This window comes from Aedes aegypti, chromosome 2 (genome assembly GCF_002204515.2).
Source record: "Aedes aegypti strain LVP_AGWG chromosome 2, AaegL5.0 Primary Assembly, whole genome shotgun sequence".
NCBI lineage: Eukaryota > Metazoa > Arthropoda > Insecta > Diptera > Culicidae > Aedes > Aedes aegypti.
In genome coordinates this window covers 424,853,105-424,876,019 of record NC_035108.1, presented here as the reverse complement: position 1 = coordinate 424,876,019, position 22,915 = coordinate 424,853,105, and the positions used below count along the sequence as shown (strand labels likewise).

General features: G+C 37.8%; 1 protein-coding gene across 1 annotated transcript in view; it reads left to right on the top strand.

Moving 5' to 3' along the window:
* LOC5573122 overlaps positions 1-22,915 on the top strand; it is a 417,647-nt gene that overhangs the window by 237,131 nt on the left and 157,601 nt on the right. Inside the window, exon 2 of the mRNA XM_001660688.2 lies at positions 5,889-5,983. Coding sequence (XP_001660738.2) covers positions 5,889-5,983 — 95 coding nt within the window. The remainder of the gene's footprint in view (positions 1-5,888; positions 5,984-22,915) is intronic.

Here is a 22,915-nt window from a genome sequence, read left to right as displayed (position 1 = left end):
TATTGAAATATTCAAATAGCTCTAACTTTCAAATCAGCAAATTTCTGCAAAAATTTGTGTGTAATATTGAATAGTATTACAACTTCAACCAAATATTTTTTCCATCCTCATGCTTGATAAAAGTGTTGAACCATAAGCTTTCAGACAGTGCGTAACTTTGTAGAAATATTGCATACCTAAATTATAAATTTTGTACTTTATTTTATTGTTACATTGTTCAATTTTTTGACTTCGGCCGTTTTGCCGTCATAAAAATCAAAGAAATTTAAATTTTAGTTCAATTTCAATTAAGGATCATATCAATATAACACATGTGATATATTTTAAAATGATAAAAAACATAAAAATCTAAAAAAAAGTTTTTGGTAGTTTTGGCCGCCCTTTGTATGGAGCCCGACCATTGTGCATTTGTTAAATACATCAACCAAAAATGATAAGCTGCTCTCGTGAAGTTTCTTGATGAGGATGTGGAAAATACCATCATCACCAGGGGCTTTCATAGTTTTAATTTTTTTTTAAATAATAGTTCTCACTTCTTCCAAATCAGTCTCCCAGTAATTTTCAAAAACATTCACTTGATTGAAAATATTTTCGAAATCCAGAATAACTTGATTTTTAACTGGACTAGTGATTGAGTGTATTAAAATTATGTTCGTTTTCGAACCGCTTAGTAAGTTTTTGAGCTTTTTCGCAATTAGTAAGTGATCATTTGTTTTCCTCTTCCAAGGCCGGATTTGGCTCCAGAGGTTTTTTCAAAATGTTTGATCATTTCCAAAAAGGCTTAGAGCCTGGTTGGAAATGAGAAATTTTATTTTCAAATTTTTTGTTTCTTGATAGAGAAAACCTTTTTTTTTTTTTTTAATTTCTTTTTGCAAGTTCTGCCATATAATTTTCATAGCAGGATCACGAGTGCGTTCAAATTGTCTGCTCCTAGCGTCTTACGACGGATCAAGAGATTAAGATCATCGTCTTTAATCACGGTTTCGAATTTACTTCACATTTAAGTATTGCAATGCCCCTTGCTTCAAGAATGGTATTAGTTAAAGTTTCGAAAGCACTGTTAATATCAAATTATGTTTGCAAAGAAGTGCTAACATCAAGATAACTATCAATGGATGTTCCATATGAATTCCAACCGGTTCGAAAATAATTGAATGTGGAGGTGATAGTATTGAGAATCGCTTCATGGGATATTTGAAATGTAACAGGGACATGATCAGCATTAAAATCAGCGTGAGTAATCAGTTGGCTACAAAAGTGACTAGAGTCGGTTAAGGCAAATCAATCGTTAAAGGGGTTCGAAGAGGAAACAGTAAAAGGGCTTAAAGGATATTTAATTGAGAAATATCCTGAGGGGAACTGATCAAATAAATTTCTGCCGCTGGAGTTGCTTTGCGAATTATTCCATGAGCGATGTTTTGCATCAAAGTCACAATAGACATTTTTTTTTTGACTTATTGCGAGACAATTTCCGCAAGTCATTTTGAAGCAAATTAACTTGACGAAAAAAGTTGATGTTTTATACGCCTATGAATGACGATAATAATTCCCCCACATGCTCCATTCAGTCGAGAATTACAATAAACAAAAAAGTTTGGATCTCTTTTGAATTTGGATCTCGGTTTTAAATAAGTTTCAGTAGTAGCTGTTGGATGGTATTTAATCAGCTGTTAGAAAATTAAACAGCTCGTCCCCCTTAATATAAAAATAATAAAACAATTGATTTATTGAAAAAAAAAACCTTAGCTAATATAAGTTTTATTAAAAAAATATATATTCATCAACAAAAGCTCTCAGTCATATTGGTGGTTTTGAACATTGCATTAATCATTTGATTCAATTGATCAGTTGGAGACTCAAGATCAGAGAAAGACATGTTACTAGAAGTAGTCACATTTTTTGTTGATTTTCTGTAGTGATTTAACGTTGTTGAAGAGACGGAATAGAAGTTACCTGTGGCGGTATAAGCATGAGTATTTCCATTTGGTTTGAAAAAATACTAACGGTTACCCGCAGGGAGATTATTTGAGGGGGAGGAGTTGAAATTACCTGCCACAACTTGCACAGTGGGAAAAATGAAGTCCAAAACGCCACTAAATTGAATATCTCGGCTGGATAACAGGTTCAGTTACGGGCTGAACCATTGCAGATCGAGAAAAGCCTACTGAATCGATTGGTGATGGTCCAGTTGACCGGACACTTCACTCTGACCATTTAGAGCCCCGGAACCAACCTGAGTTCCTTACGGTGTCCTTCTAAAATATATTATCGCATCGGAGTTGCAGCAAAATGGATATTTTTTGTGTCACGGTTCATCAAACTTGCATATTTGTATTATGTGACCAATCATCTAAAAATTCAAAGATCCTTAAATTTGTTTCTCTTTAGATTCCAACAAAAATCCCTCGGGTTTCCTCCATGGATTTCTCTGCTGATTGCTCCTGGAATTCGTTCAGGTAGTACTCTGGTAAGTCAAGAATTTATTCAGGGACCCTTCAGGTGATTCGTCCAATTTGATAGACTTTTCGGTATTCATTTGAGGATATAATGGCACCTTCAGAAGCTCGACCGAGATTTTTCTTATAAGTTCAACTACTGATTCCTCAGGAAATTCTCCAATTTAAAATTTCGTCATTGAATTCATTTTTCTGATCAACCTGGATCAACCTGTGAAAATTCTTTAAAACAAGTTTTGAACTACTTCAAGAAATTACAAAGAATCTGTGAAATACTGCAGGGGTAATTTCTGAGTCACTCAAACAAATATGTTAAAGATCATCCTCAAGAGTGCCCTAAAAATTACTTGAGAATTTGCTATCCTTAAAGAAACTTTAGGACGAATCCTTCAAAAAAGTGTCGGAAAAAAATTTGTAGGAAATTTAAATTAATGCAGTTTGAAGCGCTTGGTTTTCATTTTTTTATTTAGTTAACATCACTGAATCAACAATACTCGGTTCGTGGCCGCATCTCTCCATCCTCGGTTCTGCCCCACGCTTGCCAAATCGATACGCACTTGATCCGCCCACCTAGCTAGCTGCGCTCCACGCTTTCGAACACTATCTTTGCAGGGTTGTTGTCCGGCATTCTTGCAACATGTCCTGCCCATCTGGATACTGGGTTCGCCGTAGAGTTGGGCGAGCTCGTGGTTCATCCTTCGCCGCCACACACCGTTTTCCTGCACACCGCCAAAGATCGTCCTAAGCACCCGACGTTCGAAGACTCCAAGTGCTTGAAGGTCCTCCTCGAGCATCGTCCACGTTTCATGCCCGTAGAGGACTACCAGCCTTATGAGTGTTTTGTACATGGTACATTTAGTGCGAGCGTGAATCTTTCTTGACCGCAGCGTAAGCCCGACTTCCACTGATGATGCGCCACCGTATTTCACGGCTAACGTTATTGTCAGCCGTCAGCAAGGATCCAAGGTAGACGAACTCGTCGACCACCTCGAACGTATCCCCGTCTATTGTAACACTGCTACCAAGGCGCGCCCTGTCGCGCTCGGCCCCACCAGCTAGCATGTACTTTGTCTTGGACGCATTCACCACCAGTGCAACCTTTACTGCCTCGCGTTTCAGGCGGTTGTACAGGTCTGCCACCTTTTGAAATGTTCGGCCGACGATGTCCGTATCATCCGCGAAGCAAACAAATTGACTGAATCTCGTAAAAATCGTACCCCGGCTGTTAAGCCCGGTTCTCCGCATAACACCTTCAAGCGCAATATTGAACAACAGGCACGAAAGTCGTAGTTCTCGGTGGGATCCAAACGAACTGGAATGTTCGCCTGAAACCTTCACACAATTTTGCACACTTTCCATCGTCGCTCTTATCATTCTCGTGAGCATCCCGGGAAAGCTGTTCTCGTCCTTGATTTATCATAGCTCTACGCGATCGTTACTACCGTATTCCGCCATGAAATCGATGAAAAGGTGATGCGTTGGGACCTGGTATTCACGACATTTTTGGAGGATTTGCCGTACAGTAAAGATCTGGTCCGTTGTCGATCGGCCGTCAACGAAGCCGGCTTGATAACTTCCCACGAACTCGTTTACTACAGGTGACAGACGACGGAAGATGACTAACTTGTCGCCTTTCTTGTAGATGGGGCATATTAACCCTTCCTTCCACTCCTCTGGTAGCTGTTCTGTTTCCCAGATTGTGCCTATCAGCCGATGCAGACAAATGGCCAGCCTCTCCAGGCCCGTCTTTAAAAGTTCAGCTCCGAAACCATCCTTGCCATCTGCTTTATTGTTCTTGAGCTGGTGAATGGCATCCTTAACCTCCCTCAAAATGGGGGCTGGAAGCGCTTGGTGATCTGCGGAATACGTTGTGAATCCACCTGCAGCCCCAGTGTGGGAAGCACGAGTCCTTAATAGAAACGAAAAGGGATCAAAAGGTATAAAAAGTATCACTGAAAAGTACTATTCTATTGTTATAGTTAGTACCAAAACTTCCGTTAGCAGAAAGGATTTGTGTATGCACAGCACATATTCGACATTTGTACTGATTTGTCTTAACCATGGTTTGCGTATAATGGACCATTGTTCAATTACTTAAACTCAAAAAACTTCTTGAGGAGGGTTGTGTTTCAATAAATTAAATGTACGACGTATTGACATTAACAGAACATTGTCCTGTAACATGACCCACAATCACTCGTGTGGCGGCTGCAATCGAAGTGTCAATCGAACAAATCTCCATTCCTTTCCGCTGAACTCGCCTTCAGTCCGGCTGCACCCAAAACCAATTATGCAGAGCAATGGATTCTTCCTCGCCGCCGATTCCCCCCTTCCACAGTGAACAACGCCCAAAACCCCCTGGTAGTGGATGATCGAGAGCAGCATCAGGGACATGAAGCTCGTGTGCGCTTTCAACCGAAAACATGCAAAATCACAGATGGTTGGTTAATTTGGAAATCGCGAACCATTTAAGAGATTTTCCTTGCTTGTCAACGTCCGGTCCGGCGGCGGCGAGAGGATTATTGTTTCAGCGGCTTCGCCGTGAATATTCGGTTGCCTAAATGGTGAAAAGTGGTCCACTTGCGATAAGCCTGCTGCACGTACGTATGAACCATCCTGCTCCTGCCAATCTCAACGAGATCCCAACTTACAGTATATGCGTAACTGCCTCATGTTCCAAAATTCGCGTTTAAAAGTTTTAGCTTTTGTGTCATGTACAGGCAAACTTTATGATAAGATTAGTGTGTAGTCTATTGTAAACAATATAGGGCTCTCATTACTGTGAAGGTACTCGCGAACACAAAGACGTAACCACATAGGTTATGCTTTGAATGACAGTTTTGCGTAGAAATACAGAAGCAAGACAGTCAAACTGAGTGCCCTAAGAAATTTCACTTTTTGTAAGTGTTTTTGAAACTAAACTATTTAGGAGCAATAATTCTAAATTGACCAAAAGTAAAATGGGACAATTATGCAGATACCGGCAGGCAAGTCCTCGCGTGTTCAATTCGACATGCACCGTCTCGCGTTGACTCAATCGATCCCCACATATGCATCAAGGGGGGTTCAATGGCAGAAACGGGATCAGGGATTTGCTCGACGAAACGCAACCAAGCGCACTCTTCGCTGACAGCCACCGCGCCGACGACATGGAAAGTGGATGTAATTTATATAGGTAAACATTTAATTTGAATTTTAAATCAGTCGTCCGACCTGCGCGGACGATGGTCTCGATGTTCCTCACCGATAGGGGTCGCTCACCATACGGATACATAGCCTTACGGACAGACGACCTTTTCCCGCCGTTCTTGCGCTTTGGTTTGATTTAGAGTAGGCAACCTAAATTGGCTATTAACGTTACACGGAAAAAGTGCGCCCCGGAGGCTTCGTGATTGACGTTTCATTGACGGTGATTTTGTTTTTCAATTTCAGACCTTTCTGCAGAACCTGTTCCGGCTGTTTGACATGGACGGGGAAAACTGTCTAGCGCAGGACAAGTGGATCGAACATCTCAAGGGGCGATTAACGTGAGTATTAGCTCTAGAAATCTGGCACATGGTTTACATCTGGACAATCCCTTACATATTCTAATCAAATTTCCCTACAAGAAAACGGGCCGGCTACTCATCCAGAGAATTTTCCCTAATATAATTACAAGAGTTCCATTAGGTCATTGCAATGGCAGCTGTAACAATCAAATTTCTATCCAGTGGGTCGAGATAATCCAAATTCTAGCTAGATCAATGCATATATCCATTATCCATATCCTGAGGATATCCAGTATTCTATAGATTCTGAGCGGAATCTCAACCGTAAGTCATTGGAATTAATAGCGGTCTCTAGGAGTTTCCTAACAGGATCCTGAAGCATCTCAACGGGATTCTTGGTATTTCAAGTCTGTTACTCAGAAGATCTTGGGATACCTAGCAGACGCCTGGAATTTCCTGTGGGAACCCGCAGATTCCATGCGTGATCATGATTATTTAAAATTCGTTCTTAAAAGTACTGTGTGGAATCTGGATATTTATTTATTTACTTGGTATTACATCAATTAATTTGATAAAAGCTCGTTAACGATGTTACGCCAATTTTTTCGATCCATGGCTGTGTCTCTCCAACTTCGATTTTGGCCCACGGTGCTCCCCGCCTTGTTGTGCTAACCAGATTCGACGCAAACACCATCTTTGCAGGATTTTTATCCGGTAGTCTTGCAACATGTCCTGCCCAACGCACCCTTCCGGTTTTTGCCACCTTCTGGATACTGAGTTCGCCGTATAGCCTAGCGAGCTCGTGGTTCATTCTCCGCCGCCACACACCGTTCTCCTGCACACCTGCAAAGATGGTCCTAAGCACCCTTCGTTCGAACTCTCCAAGTGCTTGCAGGTCCTCTTCCAACATGGTCCATGCTTCATGTCCATAGAGGACCACCGGACTTATAAGCGTTCTGTACATGGTATATTTGGTGCGGGGGTGAATCTTTCTCGATCGCAGCTTCTTCTGGAGCCCATAGTAGGCGCGACTTCCACTGATGATGCGTCTCCGTATTTCACGACTAACGTTGTTATCAATCGTTAGCAAGGATCCGAGGTAGACGAACTCATCAACCACCTCAAAAGTATCTTCGTCCATCGTAACACTGCTTCCTAGGCGGGCTCAGTCGCGCTCGGTTCCGCCTATCAGCATGTACTTTGTTTTTGACGCATTCACCATCAAGCCAACTTCACCCAGACCTGTACACCCGCTTCATGTTGCAGGCGGGTGTACAGGTCTGCCACTGTTCCAAGTGTTCTGCCGACAATGTCCATATCATCCGCGAAGCAAACCAATTGGCTGGATCTTGTGAAAATCGTACCTCGGTTATTGAACACGGCTCTCCGCATGACACCTTCTAGCGCGATGTTGAACAGCAGGCACGAAAGTTCATCACCCTGTCGAAGTCCCCGTCGCGATTCGAACGAACTAGAATGTTCGCCCGAAATATTCACGCTATTCTGCACACCGTCCATCGTTGCTCTTATTAGTCTTGTGAACTTCCCGGGAAAACTGTACTCGTCCATGATTTTCCATAGCTCTTTGCGGTCAAATACACCGATAGCATTTGATATAATCTCGAAATAGGCATTCACTTCGGCTTCTTGAACTGCTCGAAAATTAAATAAGTTCCAAAGTGGATCTTAAATGTGTTATCAGTAAGCTACAATTTTAAGTATTATTACAGCTGCTAACGATAAACCGGTATTTTGTTTTCATTTCATATGAAATTGTTGATGGTCTAACTTACCCCAAAATATTTTTATACCCGGGGTAAGTGGGACCTATCACAACAAGCAACAGAATCAAACATTTTCTTATAGAATAGCATTGAAAGATTCAAACAAATGATTTTGATCAAAACAAGATCAATCTTAAATTATGTAATAAGAGGGAGAAGAAATGTGTAATTGTTCTAAATTTTTTTATTCATTTTTTAATTTTTGAAATACGAATTCGAAATTCGAACACATACATAGATGAAATTTGAAATGCATCATGAGAACGATTACTTTTCTATTTTAATTGAGCTTTATTTGTTAATTCCACCAAATTTAGTAGGGGAACTTACGTATTGTCGGCAGCCTAAGCAGTTGAACTTTTAGGAAGGCAATTATACACAACAACAATTAACAGGAGACACCTAAACTACACTTGAGCACACTTATTTTATTAATTATTATGCACAAAACACTATTTTGTTCTCTAAATCTTCTATTTTTCCTCACCAAAGTCGCGAGGCACTTGTTCTTTTATCGGCAATGCAATTACTATTGTCGGCAACAAAATTGTTCTCTTCGGCAATCCAAAAATGTACAAAAACTAGGTTATGTATTGGTAACTTTTCGTATTTGTTGACAATGCCTGAAATTGAACGTCACTCATTATGTTCTACTTGTTGAAAGGGCCAATGCAGAAAAATACAGACTACACTGAGAACAGCATTGCAGGTATAAATAGAATAGCTGAGAGTCATATTGAATACACAACGCCACTAAATTTGTGCACACTAAGGCGCCGTCCACAAATTACGTAACGCTCTAGGGGGAGGGGGAGCAGGCTCAAACACAAAATTTACTTTTCCATACAAGGACCGTTGCGGAGGGGGGAATGGTGGAACACGGTTCTCTTGATTTGTTTTTATTGCGTATCAATTGAGCTCTCGCCGAGCGGTGTCACGAACACATGCGCAAATTTGCTGGTTGAAAATACTGTCATATCATTTTGCTGAGAGCACCTGATCTTTGTTTATATTTTCCACCAGCAATTTTTAAGTAGTGTTGATGACATGTTCCGTGTATGTACACAAGCGCAGAAACCACTATTCTACATGCGGCGATCTGGACTATAGAAATTCATACATTTTGCCTTCAGAAAGATGGAAGGATTGCAATACAAAAGCTTTATTTATCGTTTTTGAATCATCCCACATCAAGACGGAATCTATGACAAAAGGTCGAAAGACAAAAGGTCGAAAGGACAAAAGGTCGAAGAACAAAAAAGGGGAGACAAAAGCTCGAAAATCTTTTTCCAAAGAAGGAAAAATTTCCCACCAAGCGAATTATTTTCGACCTTTTGTCCTTCGACCTTTTGTCCATAAACCCGATAGACGAGGGGAGTGCGCACGAGCCTATCGATCACAAGGTTCTTGATTCGATTCCAGGTAACAGGCTTCAAATTTATCCCTCGCATTTACCATTAAAACGTCTACCTTTTGATACTATCACTATGGGTAGCGATAGGGATACTATCACTTCTTGAAAAATGATGAATAGAAGATAGACTATATTATCTCAATCAATTGATGGACGGATGGAGATACTATCAGCATTTTTTATCACTGTTGGATCAAGCATGTCTTTATCATCTATCTTTGAGGAAAAATATACTGAGTTCTTTTTGATCTTTCGAAGTTGACACTTGCTCCTGGGCAGTGCAGCAAGAAAGCCCGAGCAGTCGTCAGTTGTTTTCCCTCTCGGGTCGTGCGCCTATTTTCTCTGAGTGCTTTTATATAGCCGATCAAATGAGTGAAGCTGAAAGTGGATTGTTGCTGCTCAAGGATGACGGATCAATTGGTGAGCTCGTTTAATGCTACTATTTCTAATCTATAAAATATGTATGACTGCACCTTAAATCGTTACAACGGTGAGACGTAAATATGATTTTTCAACAAACTATGAAAGGTTCGTCACTGTGAGTGTCGACATAAACTCTGATTCATAAATTATTAATGTCTAATTTTATTTTTTCAAAACACCTTTTTCCTTTTACCTTTATTTTTGTAATTAAAAAAAAACTTTGAATGGTTCGACACTACGAGTGTAAACTTGCGAGAGGTTCACTTTATTCAACAAACTTTGAAAGGTTCGTCACGTCAAGTGTCGGCATAATTTTTCTCTACATAGATATTGTTCATATCAAATGAAAAAATAATATTTACATATAAGCATGTTTATATCTCACCAATAATTATTTATCATGGTCTAATCGCTTATCAAAGTGAATCCTGTGACCCAACGATCCTCCCCATTAACAAACATCCCTCCCAGTAACCTTTGTGGAGATGCAGAGGCAAACACGGTCTCCAAATAGCAAAGGTTACACACTAACATTCCTTCCCCCAATCCCACCTGACTGCAAGGACGTGGCCGGCGCCGTTATTGACCATGTATAAATAGAGGCACTGAATTATGCACACTGAAGAAGATTATGGCCAATCCCAGCCGATCTTCTAGTTGATTCTTTGTGCATTTTCACTGACTCCGGTCAATCACGGAATAGCAACCATTGATATGTGTAGTCAGTCTAAGCTAAGCTAAGCTAAGCTATCTTTGAGGAAAAATATACTATTTGCAAAATTCTATAGCTAACGCTATCTATTCTATCATTGATACAAATACTGAAACAAAAATCTTGCGCATAATGGGAAAAAACCGATAAAAATAAATCAAGGTATGTTCTCATGGATATTTTCGAAACGGTATGTTCTCATGGATATTTTCGAAAGGGGATGACGGAAATCGATGTGCGACGCCATTTTGAAATCTAAGATGGCGGCATTCGGTTAAGGAAAATGGTTGAAAACCAATGCAATATGGGTATTTTCGGAACAGATGCGACGAGAAGATGACGGAAATCGATGTCCGACGCCATTTTGAAATCCAAGATGGCAGCCTCCGGTTTAGTAAAATCATTGAAACCTATTCAATATGGGTATTTTTGGAACGGGCACGATGAGGGGATGACGGAAATCATGAATCATTCATAAATCATGTTTTTGTTCATGTTTTATTGAGTTACGTTATAAAGAGGTTACGTTATATCGAGGTATGATTTTTCTAATCCGGAGGCCGTTATCTTGGATTTCAAAATGGCGTCGAACATCGATTTTCATCATCCCCTCTTCGCGCCCGTCCCAAATATACCCATATTGCATGGGTTTTCAATGATTTTGCCAAACCGGAGGCCGCCATTTTGGATTTCAAAATGGCGTCGGATATCGATTTTCATCATCCTCTCGTCGCGCCCGTTCCAAAAATACCCATATTGCATTAGTTTTCAACAATTTTCCTTGACCAGATGCCGCCATCTTGGATTTCAAAATGGCGTCGGATATCTATGTTCATCATCCCCTCGTCGTGCCCGTTCAGAAAATACCCATATTGCATTGGGTTCAACAATTTTCCTTGACCAGATGCCGCCATCTTGGATTTCAAAATGGCGTCGAGCATCGATTTTCGTCATCCCCTCGTCGCGCCCGTTCCGAAAATGCCCATATTGCATGGGTTTTCAATGATTTTACTAATCCCGAGGTCGCCATCTTGGATTTCAAAATGGCGTCGGATATCGATTTTCGTCATATCCTCATCGTGCCTGTTCCGAAAATACCCATATTGCATGGGTTTCCAACAATTCTTACACTCCTGAAGCCGCCACATTGGATTGCTAAATATGGAATTTAGTTAATTTTCTATACCCATCGTCCAACAATTTTTATTCTATTTTTATCAATTGATAAAGATAGAACCTCTATCATTGTTATTTGAGAGATGTTGTACTGATAGTATCATCATAAGATTTTTTTGGGATAGGGATACTATCACTCTATCCTCTATCTCTGATGGTTCCTTCTCTCAGTGATACTATCAGGATGGACAAGAAGTGATAGTATAATCTGGCTGAACTGGTATTATCAGTTGTCTATCAGATAGATGACAGTATCATCGTCTATCTGATAATTTTGATGCCTGCCTGAGGCTACCGTGAAATATATTTTTGCAATGAGAATACATATTTTTTTTAGCCGAACACATCAAGTCAAATTGCGAAAGTTGTTCAAAAATAAATGAGGACTTTCGCATTTTTGGCCAAATCTCACCCCCAACGACGGTACTTGCACATTTGTTTTCAATGTTCCACGATTTTTTTCAGGTTTATGAATATTATTCGGATCAAAATCCAAACTTTGCCAGTAACATTGATTTGCGTTCCTATTATTCTCAGTGTATGAGAAAATCAGAATAGGCCCTTTGCAAATCAATTCACTTGACACAAAAACATCATCCTCTGATTGCCTGTAGAACAACAGAAGTGTTGCCAAAATAGTTCAACTATTAAAAGACGTATATTTTATATGTCTCTCAGTATATTGAAGATTATGCCTTACAATCTACTAATAAGAAAGTATTAAAAAGCTCAATTGTTACCAATGCATGCTTTGTTGGCTAATTCCAATAAATTAATTAGTTGTGTTCTATTTTTTTGGTGAATTTAATTCGTGAATAATAAATACACCGCAATTGAATATGGTTTTCTGGCAACCTAGTCCAGTAATAAAAATTGATTGCCGAGGAAATCAAAGTGCATTAATTTCAATTTGTGATTTAAAGCATAAAAATTAGGTATTTTCGAGTGCTTTATGTACAAATCAAAAGTTCAATAGTGCATAAGTGCACCGATCACTAGCTTGTGTGAAAAAATTGCCATTGGATCTGAGAATTGGACCTTTTAAAGTGGTGAGTTTTTATAAGCTGTTCTTGTGTTGTTTTATTCGGCAGTTCACAAATGACGATAATTTCGTAAGCATTTATTTGATTTAATGATAAAACCCATGTTATATAATATTTTTGTGAAAGATGTGATTTTCATGGAAGATTATAGTTCAAGGAATATGTTGAGTACATTGAAGTTAACTCTTGTTCCATAGATAAATTTAAACAAGGACGATAAGTTAGTGCTGCCAAAAATACCCTCAGGGTGCCGAAGCCATCATTTACCCTAGTTACGGAAAACAATTCCAGGAATTCCTGAGCTACAGGTCCAAAGCCCTGATAAAGGTGGATGGTTGTGATGGCTATGACCGTGGTCATCATGTAAAGAACAAGCGGACGATGCTGTATCGTGTCAGCATCGAGGAGGCAGCCCCTCTAGCACGATGTAGGTAGCGCAACCCTGGTTAGGTGGCCTATTGAAGACTCTTCACCAACCAAGAAAGGCAAAAGTAGGTTGTAAAGGTAAATCTATCGAAGGCCAAAGAAGAGTATTTGGAATACGATGATGTTTGATGCCGGGACTTTGCTTCAGTAACAATGTTTTCATTTCGATATAACATTTATATTGTGATATTCCTTGTGCGAATCTTTAAACGATTTCAATAAGAATCCAATTCAATTCTAATGAGAATCCTAAAGAAAGCTGATGAGAATTCTGAATGGATTATGATAAAAATCCTAGAAGGCTTTTGATGGAAAATTGAATTTTTTTTATGAAATCCCTGGAAGTTTCTGGAGACAATACTGGAAATCCTGGTAGGATTCTGATGAGAATCCTAGAAATACTATAATAAGTATTCTGGAAGAATATCTATGAGAATACCGAAATTTCAGATGAGATCTCTGCAATCCTAGAAAATTTTGAAGGAATCATTTAAAAATTTAAGGTAAAAATTGGATGAGTTATGATGAAAATCCAGAGAGAATACTGATAAAAATCCACAAATTCTGGGAAGAATGCAGGAAGATTTCTGATAAGATCAGATTTTTGAAAAGATGTGGATGCAGATCCCGGATAAATTCTATTTCGAATATCTATCCAGGAAGGATTCTGAAGAGCATCATAGAACAATGAGAATCTTGGAACGATTATAATAAGATTCCCGGAACAATTCTGATGAGAATATGGCATCGATGCTGATGGAATCTTGAAAAAAATCTGATAGGAGTCGTGAGAAAGTTCTAAGGAGAACCTCGAATTTTGATTCTGTGAAGCATCTCGAGAAATGAGAATCCTGAGAGAATTCTGAACATAGCCTGAGAGAATTCTAATGAGAATTCTACGAAGAACGTAATATGAATCCAGCGACGATTTTTACAAATTCTGATTAAAATCATGAAAAGATTCTGATGAGAATCCCGCGGAGAATATTATGCGAATCCTGCGAGAAATCCAATGAGAATTCTGAGAGGATTGTAAGAGATCCCTGAGAGGACTCATCAGAAATTTTGTAGGCTTCTAAACAAAACCCAAAATAGTCCTTATACGTCCATAATGTCTCAAATTTACCTCTTAAAGTTTGTATATCCTGAAACAGTATAATTTAATGTTTCGCATAATGGGTGTTTTCTAATAATAAAAAATAGTCTTCCGGAATTGAAAATGGGGTTCCGAAACTGAACCTAAAATAGTGACCTGTATTCAGAATGACCTGAAAAGCTTCCGATAATCATCTTGTGTCGAATAACTATGATATTATTTGACAGAGTATGGAAATCAATATTTGAATTGTGTTGGATCTCCGAGATCCTAAGACTTCCGGTCTCTTGAGATATGAGCAAAAGAGTGCAAAAAAGTCGTCCACGCTTTTTAAGAGTTAAAGGGTATGATTTTAACGCTATTACTTGGTTCAAATTTGACTAAGTTGCCTCACAAATTAGTCGCTTTTTTAGTGAAAATAATTTTAAAATTGTCTAAAACACGAAATATATTTTCTTCTTGTAAATTGATGGGGTAATTCACGGTTTCGGCACGATTCGACTATTATTGCCAATCTATCTCTTTATTTTTAACGGAAGGTCTTTAAAGCCTCTATTTCAAGCACCATTGTCTCTAAAGTCACTTTCTTGTCCTTATTATGCTTGGAGTTAATCCTGGTGCTAAATTAAAGAGGTTCCAGACAGACCTTCAGAGACTATTATGCGTTTTTTTCACATGTTCTTCAGGAATTTCTTTTCAGATTCCTTGAGAAAAAACTTCAGGAATTCTTATAGTGATTCTACAAAGATCTCTTCAGGTATAGTTCAAAGATCTCTTTCAGAAATTTCTCTTGTGATTCCACCATCAAGTCTTAAAAAAATCCAGCGTTGTTTCAAGGGATAGTTAGAAGAATTTCTTCGGAATTTGCTCTAAGAAATTCTTGACTATTTTGGTTTCCCCAGTTCTAAATATAGGAGATTTTTTCTTTCTAGAAAAAAAATAAATGATTCTACTTTGCACAGTAAAATATTTGTCATGCTCTATAAATTGCTCCAAAAAAATCCGAGGAAATATAGTTAATACTCTGACAGCAATTCCTCTTCCCCCTTTTAACCTGGGGTTCTTCATGAAGCTCCTTCAGAAATGTCTCTAAGATTTCTCCAACATTTCATGCGAAATTACTCCTGCAGTTCTTCCAAACAATTTCCCGTGTATTTTTTCGAGTAAAATCTTCATGGATTCCATGAAAGTTCATCTGATATTCCACACCAATTAATACTAAAGTAAATATTCTAGTATTCCAATCATCTAAGCAATTTACCTACGAAATTCTCCAAAACTGCCTCAAGAGCCCAGAAGTTCTTTCGGAGAACGTTGTGGGAGTTCATTAAGGGTTACTTTCAAACTTAACCAAGTTTCATCAGATGCTACTTTAGGGTTTCCTTCTGAAATATCTCCCGGATTTTTGAAAAATTTTACCAATAATTTCTGAAAAATTAATCCTTGGCCTTTTTTTGGAGATATTCCTGGGAATTTGACTGGGGAAATTATTTGAAGACATCTTTGAGAAATTTATCTTAAAACTTCTAGAATAATTCCTAAAGAAATCTAAGGAGCAATCTCTGGAGTAATTCCTGAAGAAATTCGCTGGTTGACGTATATAAAAATACCGTACGATAATTTTGAATGAAATTCAAGATAAACCCCTAAGAAACTACTAGTTGAAATCTTGAAGATGTCGTGAACGGGTGGAAACTTTAAGAAAACAATGGTAAAATCATTGGATATATTCCTGGTGTACTAATAATTTTTAATGAAAGCATTCTGAAAGAATTATTGAATGAAATAATGAGATAATTTTTAGGTTATCCTAAGAAAAAAAAACTACGTTGAATGTAAATGAAAAAGAAGGAAGGAAGTTAACGAAAATCACAAAATGATCTCCCGATGAAATCTTTGGAGTTCATTTTGTAATTGAAGCAAATTTTGGACCATTTTGTTTTTTGATTTTCAAGACATTTCTTTTATCAATGATTTCAAAATCAGTCCTGACTCAAATACACAAAATTTAGGATATGTCCAAATTTTCTTAGAATACCCAATTAGAGCTGTGTATGAACTATTGTTTTCCAGAGCTACTTCGCCAGCTAATATTTCCACATCCATGGTAATTCACTGGAGGTCCTCTCAATAATTGCCAGTGAACTAATGTATTTCTGAACAAAAAACAAAAAAAAAACAAGGAAAACGTTTGAGGTTATGGCTTTCAGTCTTAAATAAAACTCAAAAACGGATTTTTGCTTACATCCGACGTTTCGGACACATGTATTGTGCCTTTTTCAAGGATTAGCTGTGTTCCGTTTTATCGTTTACCCACAGCATAGGCAACATTTGTCCAACAGCATAAAACGAATTCCCCGTTCGGGTACTATACGGGAGTAGAAATCCGAAAACGATCCGGGTTGCAGAACTGAAAACGCAGTTGCCTGTTTTGGCGCCACTTTTACTCTTGTTGTGTCGATTCTGACTGAAAGCCATAACCTCAAACATCAACATAACAGTCGTACCTCCAAGAAAGGATTATATTGTGTCACAAAAACGCAAATCTAAAGGATACTCCAATCATGAGAGATATAAAACTGTTTTGTAAAGGTAAATCTATCGAAGGCTAAAGAAGAGTATTTGGAATACGATGATGTTTGATGCCGGGATTTTGGTTCAGTAACCATGTTTTCATTTCGATATAATATTTATATTGTGATATTCCTTGTGCGAATCTTTAAACGATTTTAATAAGAATCCAATTCAATTCTAATGAGAATCCTGAAGAAAGCTGATGAGAATTCTGAATGGATTATGATAAAAATCCAAGAAGGCTTTTGATGGAATTTTTTTTTTATGAAATCCCTGGAAGTTTCTGGAGACAATACTGGAAATCCTGGTAGGATACTGATGAGAATCCTAGAAATACTATAATGAGTATCCTGGAAGAATCTCTTTGAGAATCCCGGAATTTCAGATGAGATCTCTGGAATCGTAGAAAATTTTGAAGGAATCAGTAAAATATTTAAGGTGAATACTGGATGAATTATGTTGAAAATCCAGAGAGAATACTGATAAAAATCCAAAAATTCTGGGAAGAATCCAGGAAGATTTCTGATAAGATCAGAATTTTGAAAAGATGTGGATGCAGATCCCGGATAAATTCTGTTTCGAATATCTAACCAGGAAGTATCCTGAAGAGTATCATAGAACAATGAGAATCTTGGATTATTATAATAAGATTCCCGGAACATTTCTGATGAGAATATGGCATCGATGCTGATGGAATCTTGAAAAAAAATCTGATAGGAGTCGTGAGAAAGTTCTAAGGAGAACCTCTAAAAGATTCTGATGAGAATCCTAGGAAGATCTCTGATTTTGATACTGTGAAGCATCTCGAGAAATGAGAATCCTGAGAGAATTCTGAACATAACCTGAGAGAATTCTAATGAGAATTCTACGAAGAACGTATTATGAATCCAACGACGATTTTTACAAAATCTGATAAAAATCATGAATAGATTCTGATGAGAATCCCGCGCAGAATATTATGCGAATCCTGCGAGAAATCTAATGAGCATTCTGAGAGGATACTTATGAGAATTCTGTGAGGATTGTAAGAGATCCCTGAGAGGACTCATCAGAAATTTTGTAGGCTTCTAAACAAAACCCAAAATAGCCCTTATACGTCCATAATGTCTCAAATTTACCTCTTAAAGTTTGTATATCCTGAAACAGTATAATTCAATGTTTCGCATAATGGGTGTTTTCTAATAATAAAAATTAGTCTTCCGGAATTGAAAATGGGGTTCCGAAACTGAACTTAAAATAGTGACCTGTATTCAGAATGACCTGAAAAGCTTCCGATAATCATCTTGTGTGTTATTCGACATATTATTTGACAGAGTATGGAAATCAATATTTGCATTGTGTTGGATTCCCAAGATCGCATCCTAAGACTTCCGGTCTCTTGAGATATAAGCAAAAGAGTGCAAAAAAGTCGTAAACGCTTTTTAAGATTTGAAGGGTATGATCTTAACGCTATTACTTGGTTCAAATTTGACCAAGTTGCCTCCCAAATTAGTTGCTTTTTTAGTGAAAATAATTTTAAAATTGTCTAAGACACTCAACATTGTAATGAAACATATTTTCTTCTTGTAAATTGATGGGGTAATTCACGGTTTCGGCACCATTCGACTATTATTGCCAATCAATCTCTTTATTTTTAACGGAAGGTCTTTAAAGCCTCTATTTCAAGCACCATTGTCTCTAAAGTCACTTTTTTGTCCTTATTATGCTTGGAGTGAATCCTGGTGCTAAATTAAAGAGGTTCCAGACAGACCTTCAGAGACTATTATGCTTTTTTTCACATGTTCTTCAGGAATTTCTTTTCAGATTCCTTGAGGAAAAACTTCAGGAATTCTTAAAGTGATTCTACAAAGATCTCTTCAGGTATAGTTCAAAGATCCCTTTCAGAAATTTCTCTTGTGATTCCACCACCAAGCCTTAAAAAAAACAGCGTTGTTTCAAGGTAGTTAGAAGAATTTCTTCGGAATTTGCCCTAAGAAATTCTTGACTATTTTGGTTTCCCCAGTTCTAAACATAAGAGATTTTTCTTAGTTTCCTACTGGAGTTCTTTCTAGCAAAAAAAAATTAAATGATTCTACTTTGCACAGTAAAATATTTTTCATGCTCTAGACAATTCCAGCCTAAGGAATTTCGCTGTTATAAGGTTGTGATTATACAGTTCTCTAAGAGATTCATTTTTCCATGAAGATCTACGAGAATTCCTACACCAGCTTCTCCTGTTATCCTTTCAGGATTTTTTATATAGATTCCTTCAAGGGTTCATCCACATTTATCCTATGAGTTGCTACAAAAAATCCGAGGAAATATAGTTAATACTCTGCCAGGAATTCCTCTTCCCCCTTTTGAGCTGGGTTCTTTATGAAGCTCCTTCAGAAATGTCTCTAAAGATTTCTCCAACATTTCATGCGAAATTACTCCTGCAGCTCTTCCAAACAATTTTTCGTGTATTTTTTCGAGTAAAATCTTCGTGGATTCTATAAAAGTTCATCTGATATTCCACACCAATTAATACTAAAGTAAATATTCTAGTATTCCAATCATTTAAGCAATTTACCTACGAAATTCTCCAAAACTGCCTCAAGAGCCCAGAAGTTCTTTCGGAGAACGTTGTGGGAGTTCATCAAGGGTTACTTTTAATTTAACCAAGTTTCATCAGATGCTACTTTGGGGTTTCCTTCTGAAATATCTCCCGGATTTTTGAAAATTTTTACCAATAATTTCTGAAAAATTAATCCTTGGCCTTTTTTTGGAGATATTCCTGGGAATTTGACTGGGGAAATTATTTGAAGACATCTTTGAGAAATTTATCTTAAAACTTCTAGAAAAATTCCTAAAGAAATCTTATGAGCAATCTCTGGAGTAATTTCTGAAGAAATTCCCTGGTTGACGTATATAAAAATACCGTACGATAATTTTGAATGAAATTCAAGATAAACCCCTAAGAAAATACTAGTTAAAATCTTGAAGATGTCGTAAACGGGTGGAAACTTTGAGAAAACAATGGTAAAATCATTGGATATATTCCTGGTGTACTAATAATTTTTAATGAAAACATTATGAAAGAATTTTTGAATGAAATAATGAGATAATTTCTACGGTTATCCTAAGAAAAAAAAACTACATTGAATGTATCTGAAACAGAAGCCTTAGGAAGTTAGCGAAAATCAAAAAAATATCTCCTGATGAAATCTTTGGAAATCATTTTGTAATTTAAGCAAATTTTGGACCATTTTTTTGATTTTCAAGACATTTCTTTTATCAAGGATTTCAAAATCAGTCCTGACTCAAATACACAAAATTTAGGATATGTCCAAATTTTCTTAGAATACCCAATTAGAGCTGTGTATGAACTATTGTTTTCCAGAGCTACTTCGCCAGCTAATATTTCCACATCCATGGTAATTCACTGGAAGTCCTCTCAATAATTGCTAGTGAACTAATGTATTTCTGAACAAAAATTAAGAAAAGGAGAACTGAAGGCTCATAAATGGCCATTAAACAACTATACCAACATGTCAATGTAAGTTTCATCACTTTAGTCATAATTCCGCAAAAGCTATTTGGACATCGTTTATTTAAACAGGGCCCCTCAATCGAACTCCGCAGCAAACAAAAACCCAAGCTACACCACTGAATTTATGTCAATACGCCTCATAATGCGGCTTAATTGGAACTGCAGAACATATTTATCAGCAATTCTTATGGGAAAGGCCGTTGAAGAGAACGAGGCTGCCAACAGTAGTCAGACTGACATGAGATGTTCGAAGCGTTGTAAAAACGTTTCCAAAAATGTGTAAATGTCTCATAGTCTGATAAAAGGATAGAATTGGATTGAATGTTTAATAAATAAATACATAATTCATCTATTCGCTTCTATCAAAACTTAAGGTTATTAATAAACCAACTAATTTTCCACTTCCATCAACTACAAAGTATTCTCTTTCAATATAAAGCATTAATATTCGTTTCAAGCAGTTAAGTCCATAACAATTTTCCGGCACTCATTACGGCAATTTAAAAGATCTCGACTGCTGTTAGCTCATCGTAACTGCGTTCAAATCTAAGAGGTGTGAAATCCAGTCCAGTCCAGTCCACCTATCCAATCAACCGACGCAACAGTCGCTGCTTCAGACACCGCACTGGCTTATTAATTCAAATATAAAAGGTGTTAAATAGTAATAATTGATTTTGAAAATGAAAACAAGTCAAAGCTGCCGAGGCAGAAATTTTATAACATATGATCAGTCATTATTTTTTCCACATATAAAGTTGGTCAAATGAGCTGCTGCGGTTTCTTCGCGACAGACAGGAGCACCCTTATGACGTTGGATATAAATACCGTAAAGATGACCGTTCAACGGACTCCGCCGAGCAGCACTTTTGAATTATCATAATCGTCACACAGAGTGGTGGTGACACTGCCGCCATCTGCATAGTTATTTGCTCCAGTAATGGCCACAGACAGTATAGGTATCGGGAAACTGGAATTTGCCAAGTCTGCCCAAGAGGTGCGAAAACGACCTTTTCGACTCAATGCAGACAAAGTCTGAGATGGGACACATATTCCTCTGAAACACGAACATGTCGGTGATTTGCTACAAATATGGTACATTGAATTGCGCACCGAAAAAGGCCTCTTTGGGGACGGCAATGATCAGGCGAAGAAAGGAAGGTATGGCAGGTGCATCAATTACCGATTCATAAATTCAGACTGATTTTCATCGAAATTTGGACCGCGTGGCTCACGTCACCCGATTTGGTGCCTTAAGGGTATCTCGCGGGGTTTGTTTGTGTGCTGCTGTATGGCTGTGCAGTTCGGTATGTGCAGTATATGCCTTTGCTCAAATATCTCAGACTCGATGGATACTAATTTCTAAATACAGCTCCATGCAGGATGCTTATAAACCCGTTAACGCCCATCCTATTTTGAGAACAGATGCGCCGAACACCCAGCGTCCTCAATTGAGGACAGTGATTTTCGCCAATAACATGAAGATGACTCAAAATATAATGATATTATGTTTGGAGAACTTGTTCATAGACCTGATATCTTCCACTCAGTGGTAATTATATTTTAGAATTCACTCACCAGATTGCGCCACACAGTGGCGTAGCTAGGGTTTTGTGGGCCCGGTGCGGAGGTAGATTTAGGGGCCCCTCAAATTGAGGTTTGCAAAATATGTCTTATTAGCTTACACATACCTACATTTTTTGACCAAATATTAAAAGTGATTTAAAGGTCAACATATATTCTGCTAGTAAAAATTAACCAATTCGAGGATTTAACCAGGATTTCCGTCAGGAAGTAGTTTTTGATGTTATGTCATGTAGAATCAAAAAATATCTATGAAGCAATTGCTGCAGAAGTTCCTACAAATTTCTGTTTTGAAGGATCTTTGAAGAAAATCTTGGATTATACCTAGACGAACGCTTTGAAGGCTCGTGGAAAAATATCTCCATTCATAGGAAAATAGCTGATGAAATCACTCTATTTTAGTATTGCGCAAATAATTGAATTTTGTTTGTGGTTTTTGATGCAGATCTAGGAGGCAATCAAGATGAAATGTTTGATATTACACTGTTCGACAATAAAAGTCGATCTGAATGCACAGAGACCGGACAACCCGGGCTTGAAAGTATAAAAATAAACAAAAATAATGGCGTTTTCAGAATGTTCGTGTCTGCCCCAGGTCATTTTTAAAATATACTTGAACTTTTTGCATTTTTTATTTAAAAATCTAATCTAATCAATAAACCGACACAGTGTTTTATATTCAGGACAGCGGAATTCATGTGCCATATAATGTTAAAAACGTTAAGTCCAATATGAAGAGTTGTAATAAGATTTGCAGCAAGCCCTCCCCCTTTTTTGCACCCTCCTCATTTTTAAAGTATCGCAAATGATGGAATATTTGATATACAGGGGGTTGTCAAAATAACTGGGACAGGCAAAAATTGGGCCAACTTTGGAATGCTGTAACTTTGACAAAAATTGACCGATTTCAATTCTTTAAGAAGTAATGGACGGGTCAACTAATCTAGTTTTGAGGTGAATCCACGGAGATGAACTATGACCACCGGATACCGGTGATAATCCGGATTTCCGGAAGCATGTCTTATGCAGTAAAATTATGACATGTTTTTAGTAAAGGTCTCGGCTAAAAATTCAAAATTTTACTACACATGGAGATAGAAGATCAAATTCTAAAGCGATTGGTGCGCCAAGTATTAAGATCGATCCAGAAACAACCAAGATATGGCCATTTCCCCGGAATCGGTGCCGGTAGTGGATCCGAATTGGGATCAAACAATTTATTCACTCAAAA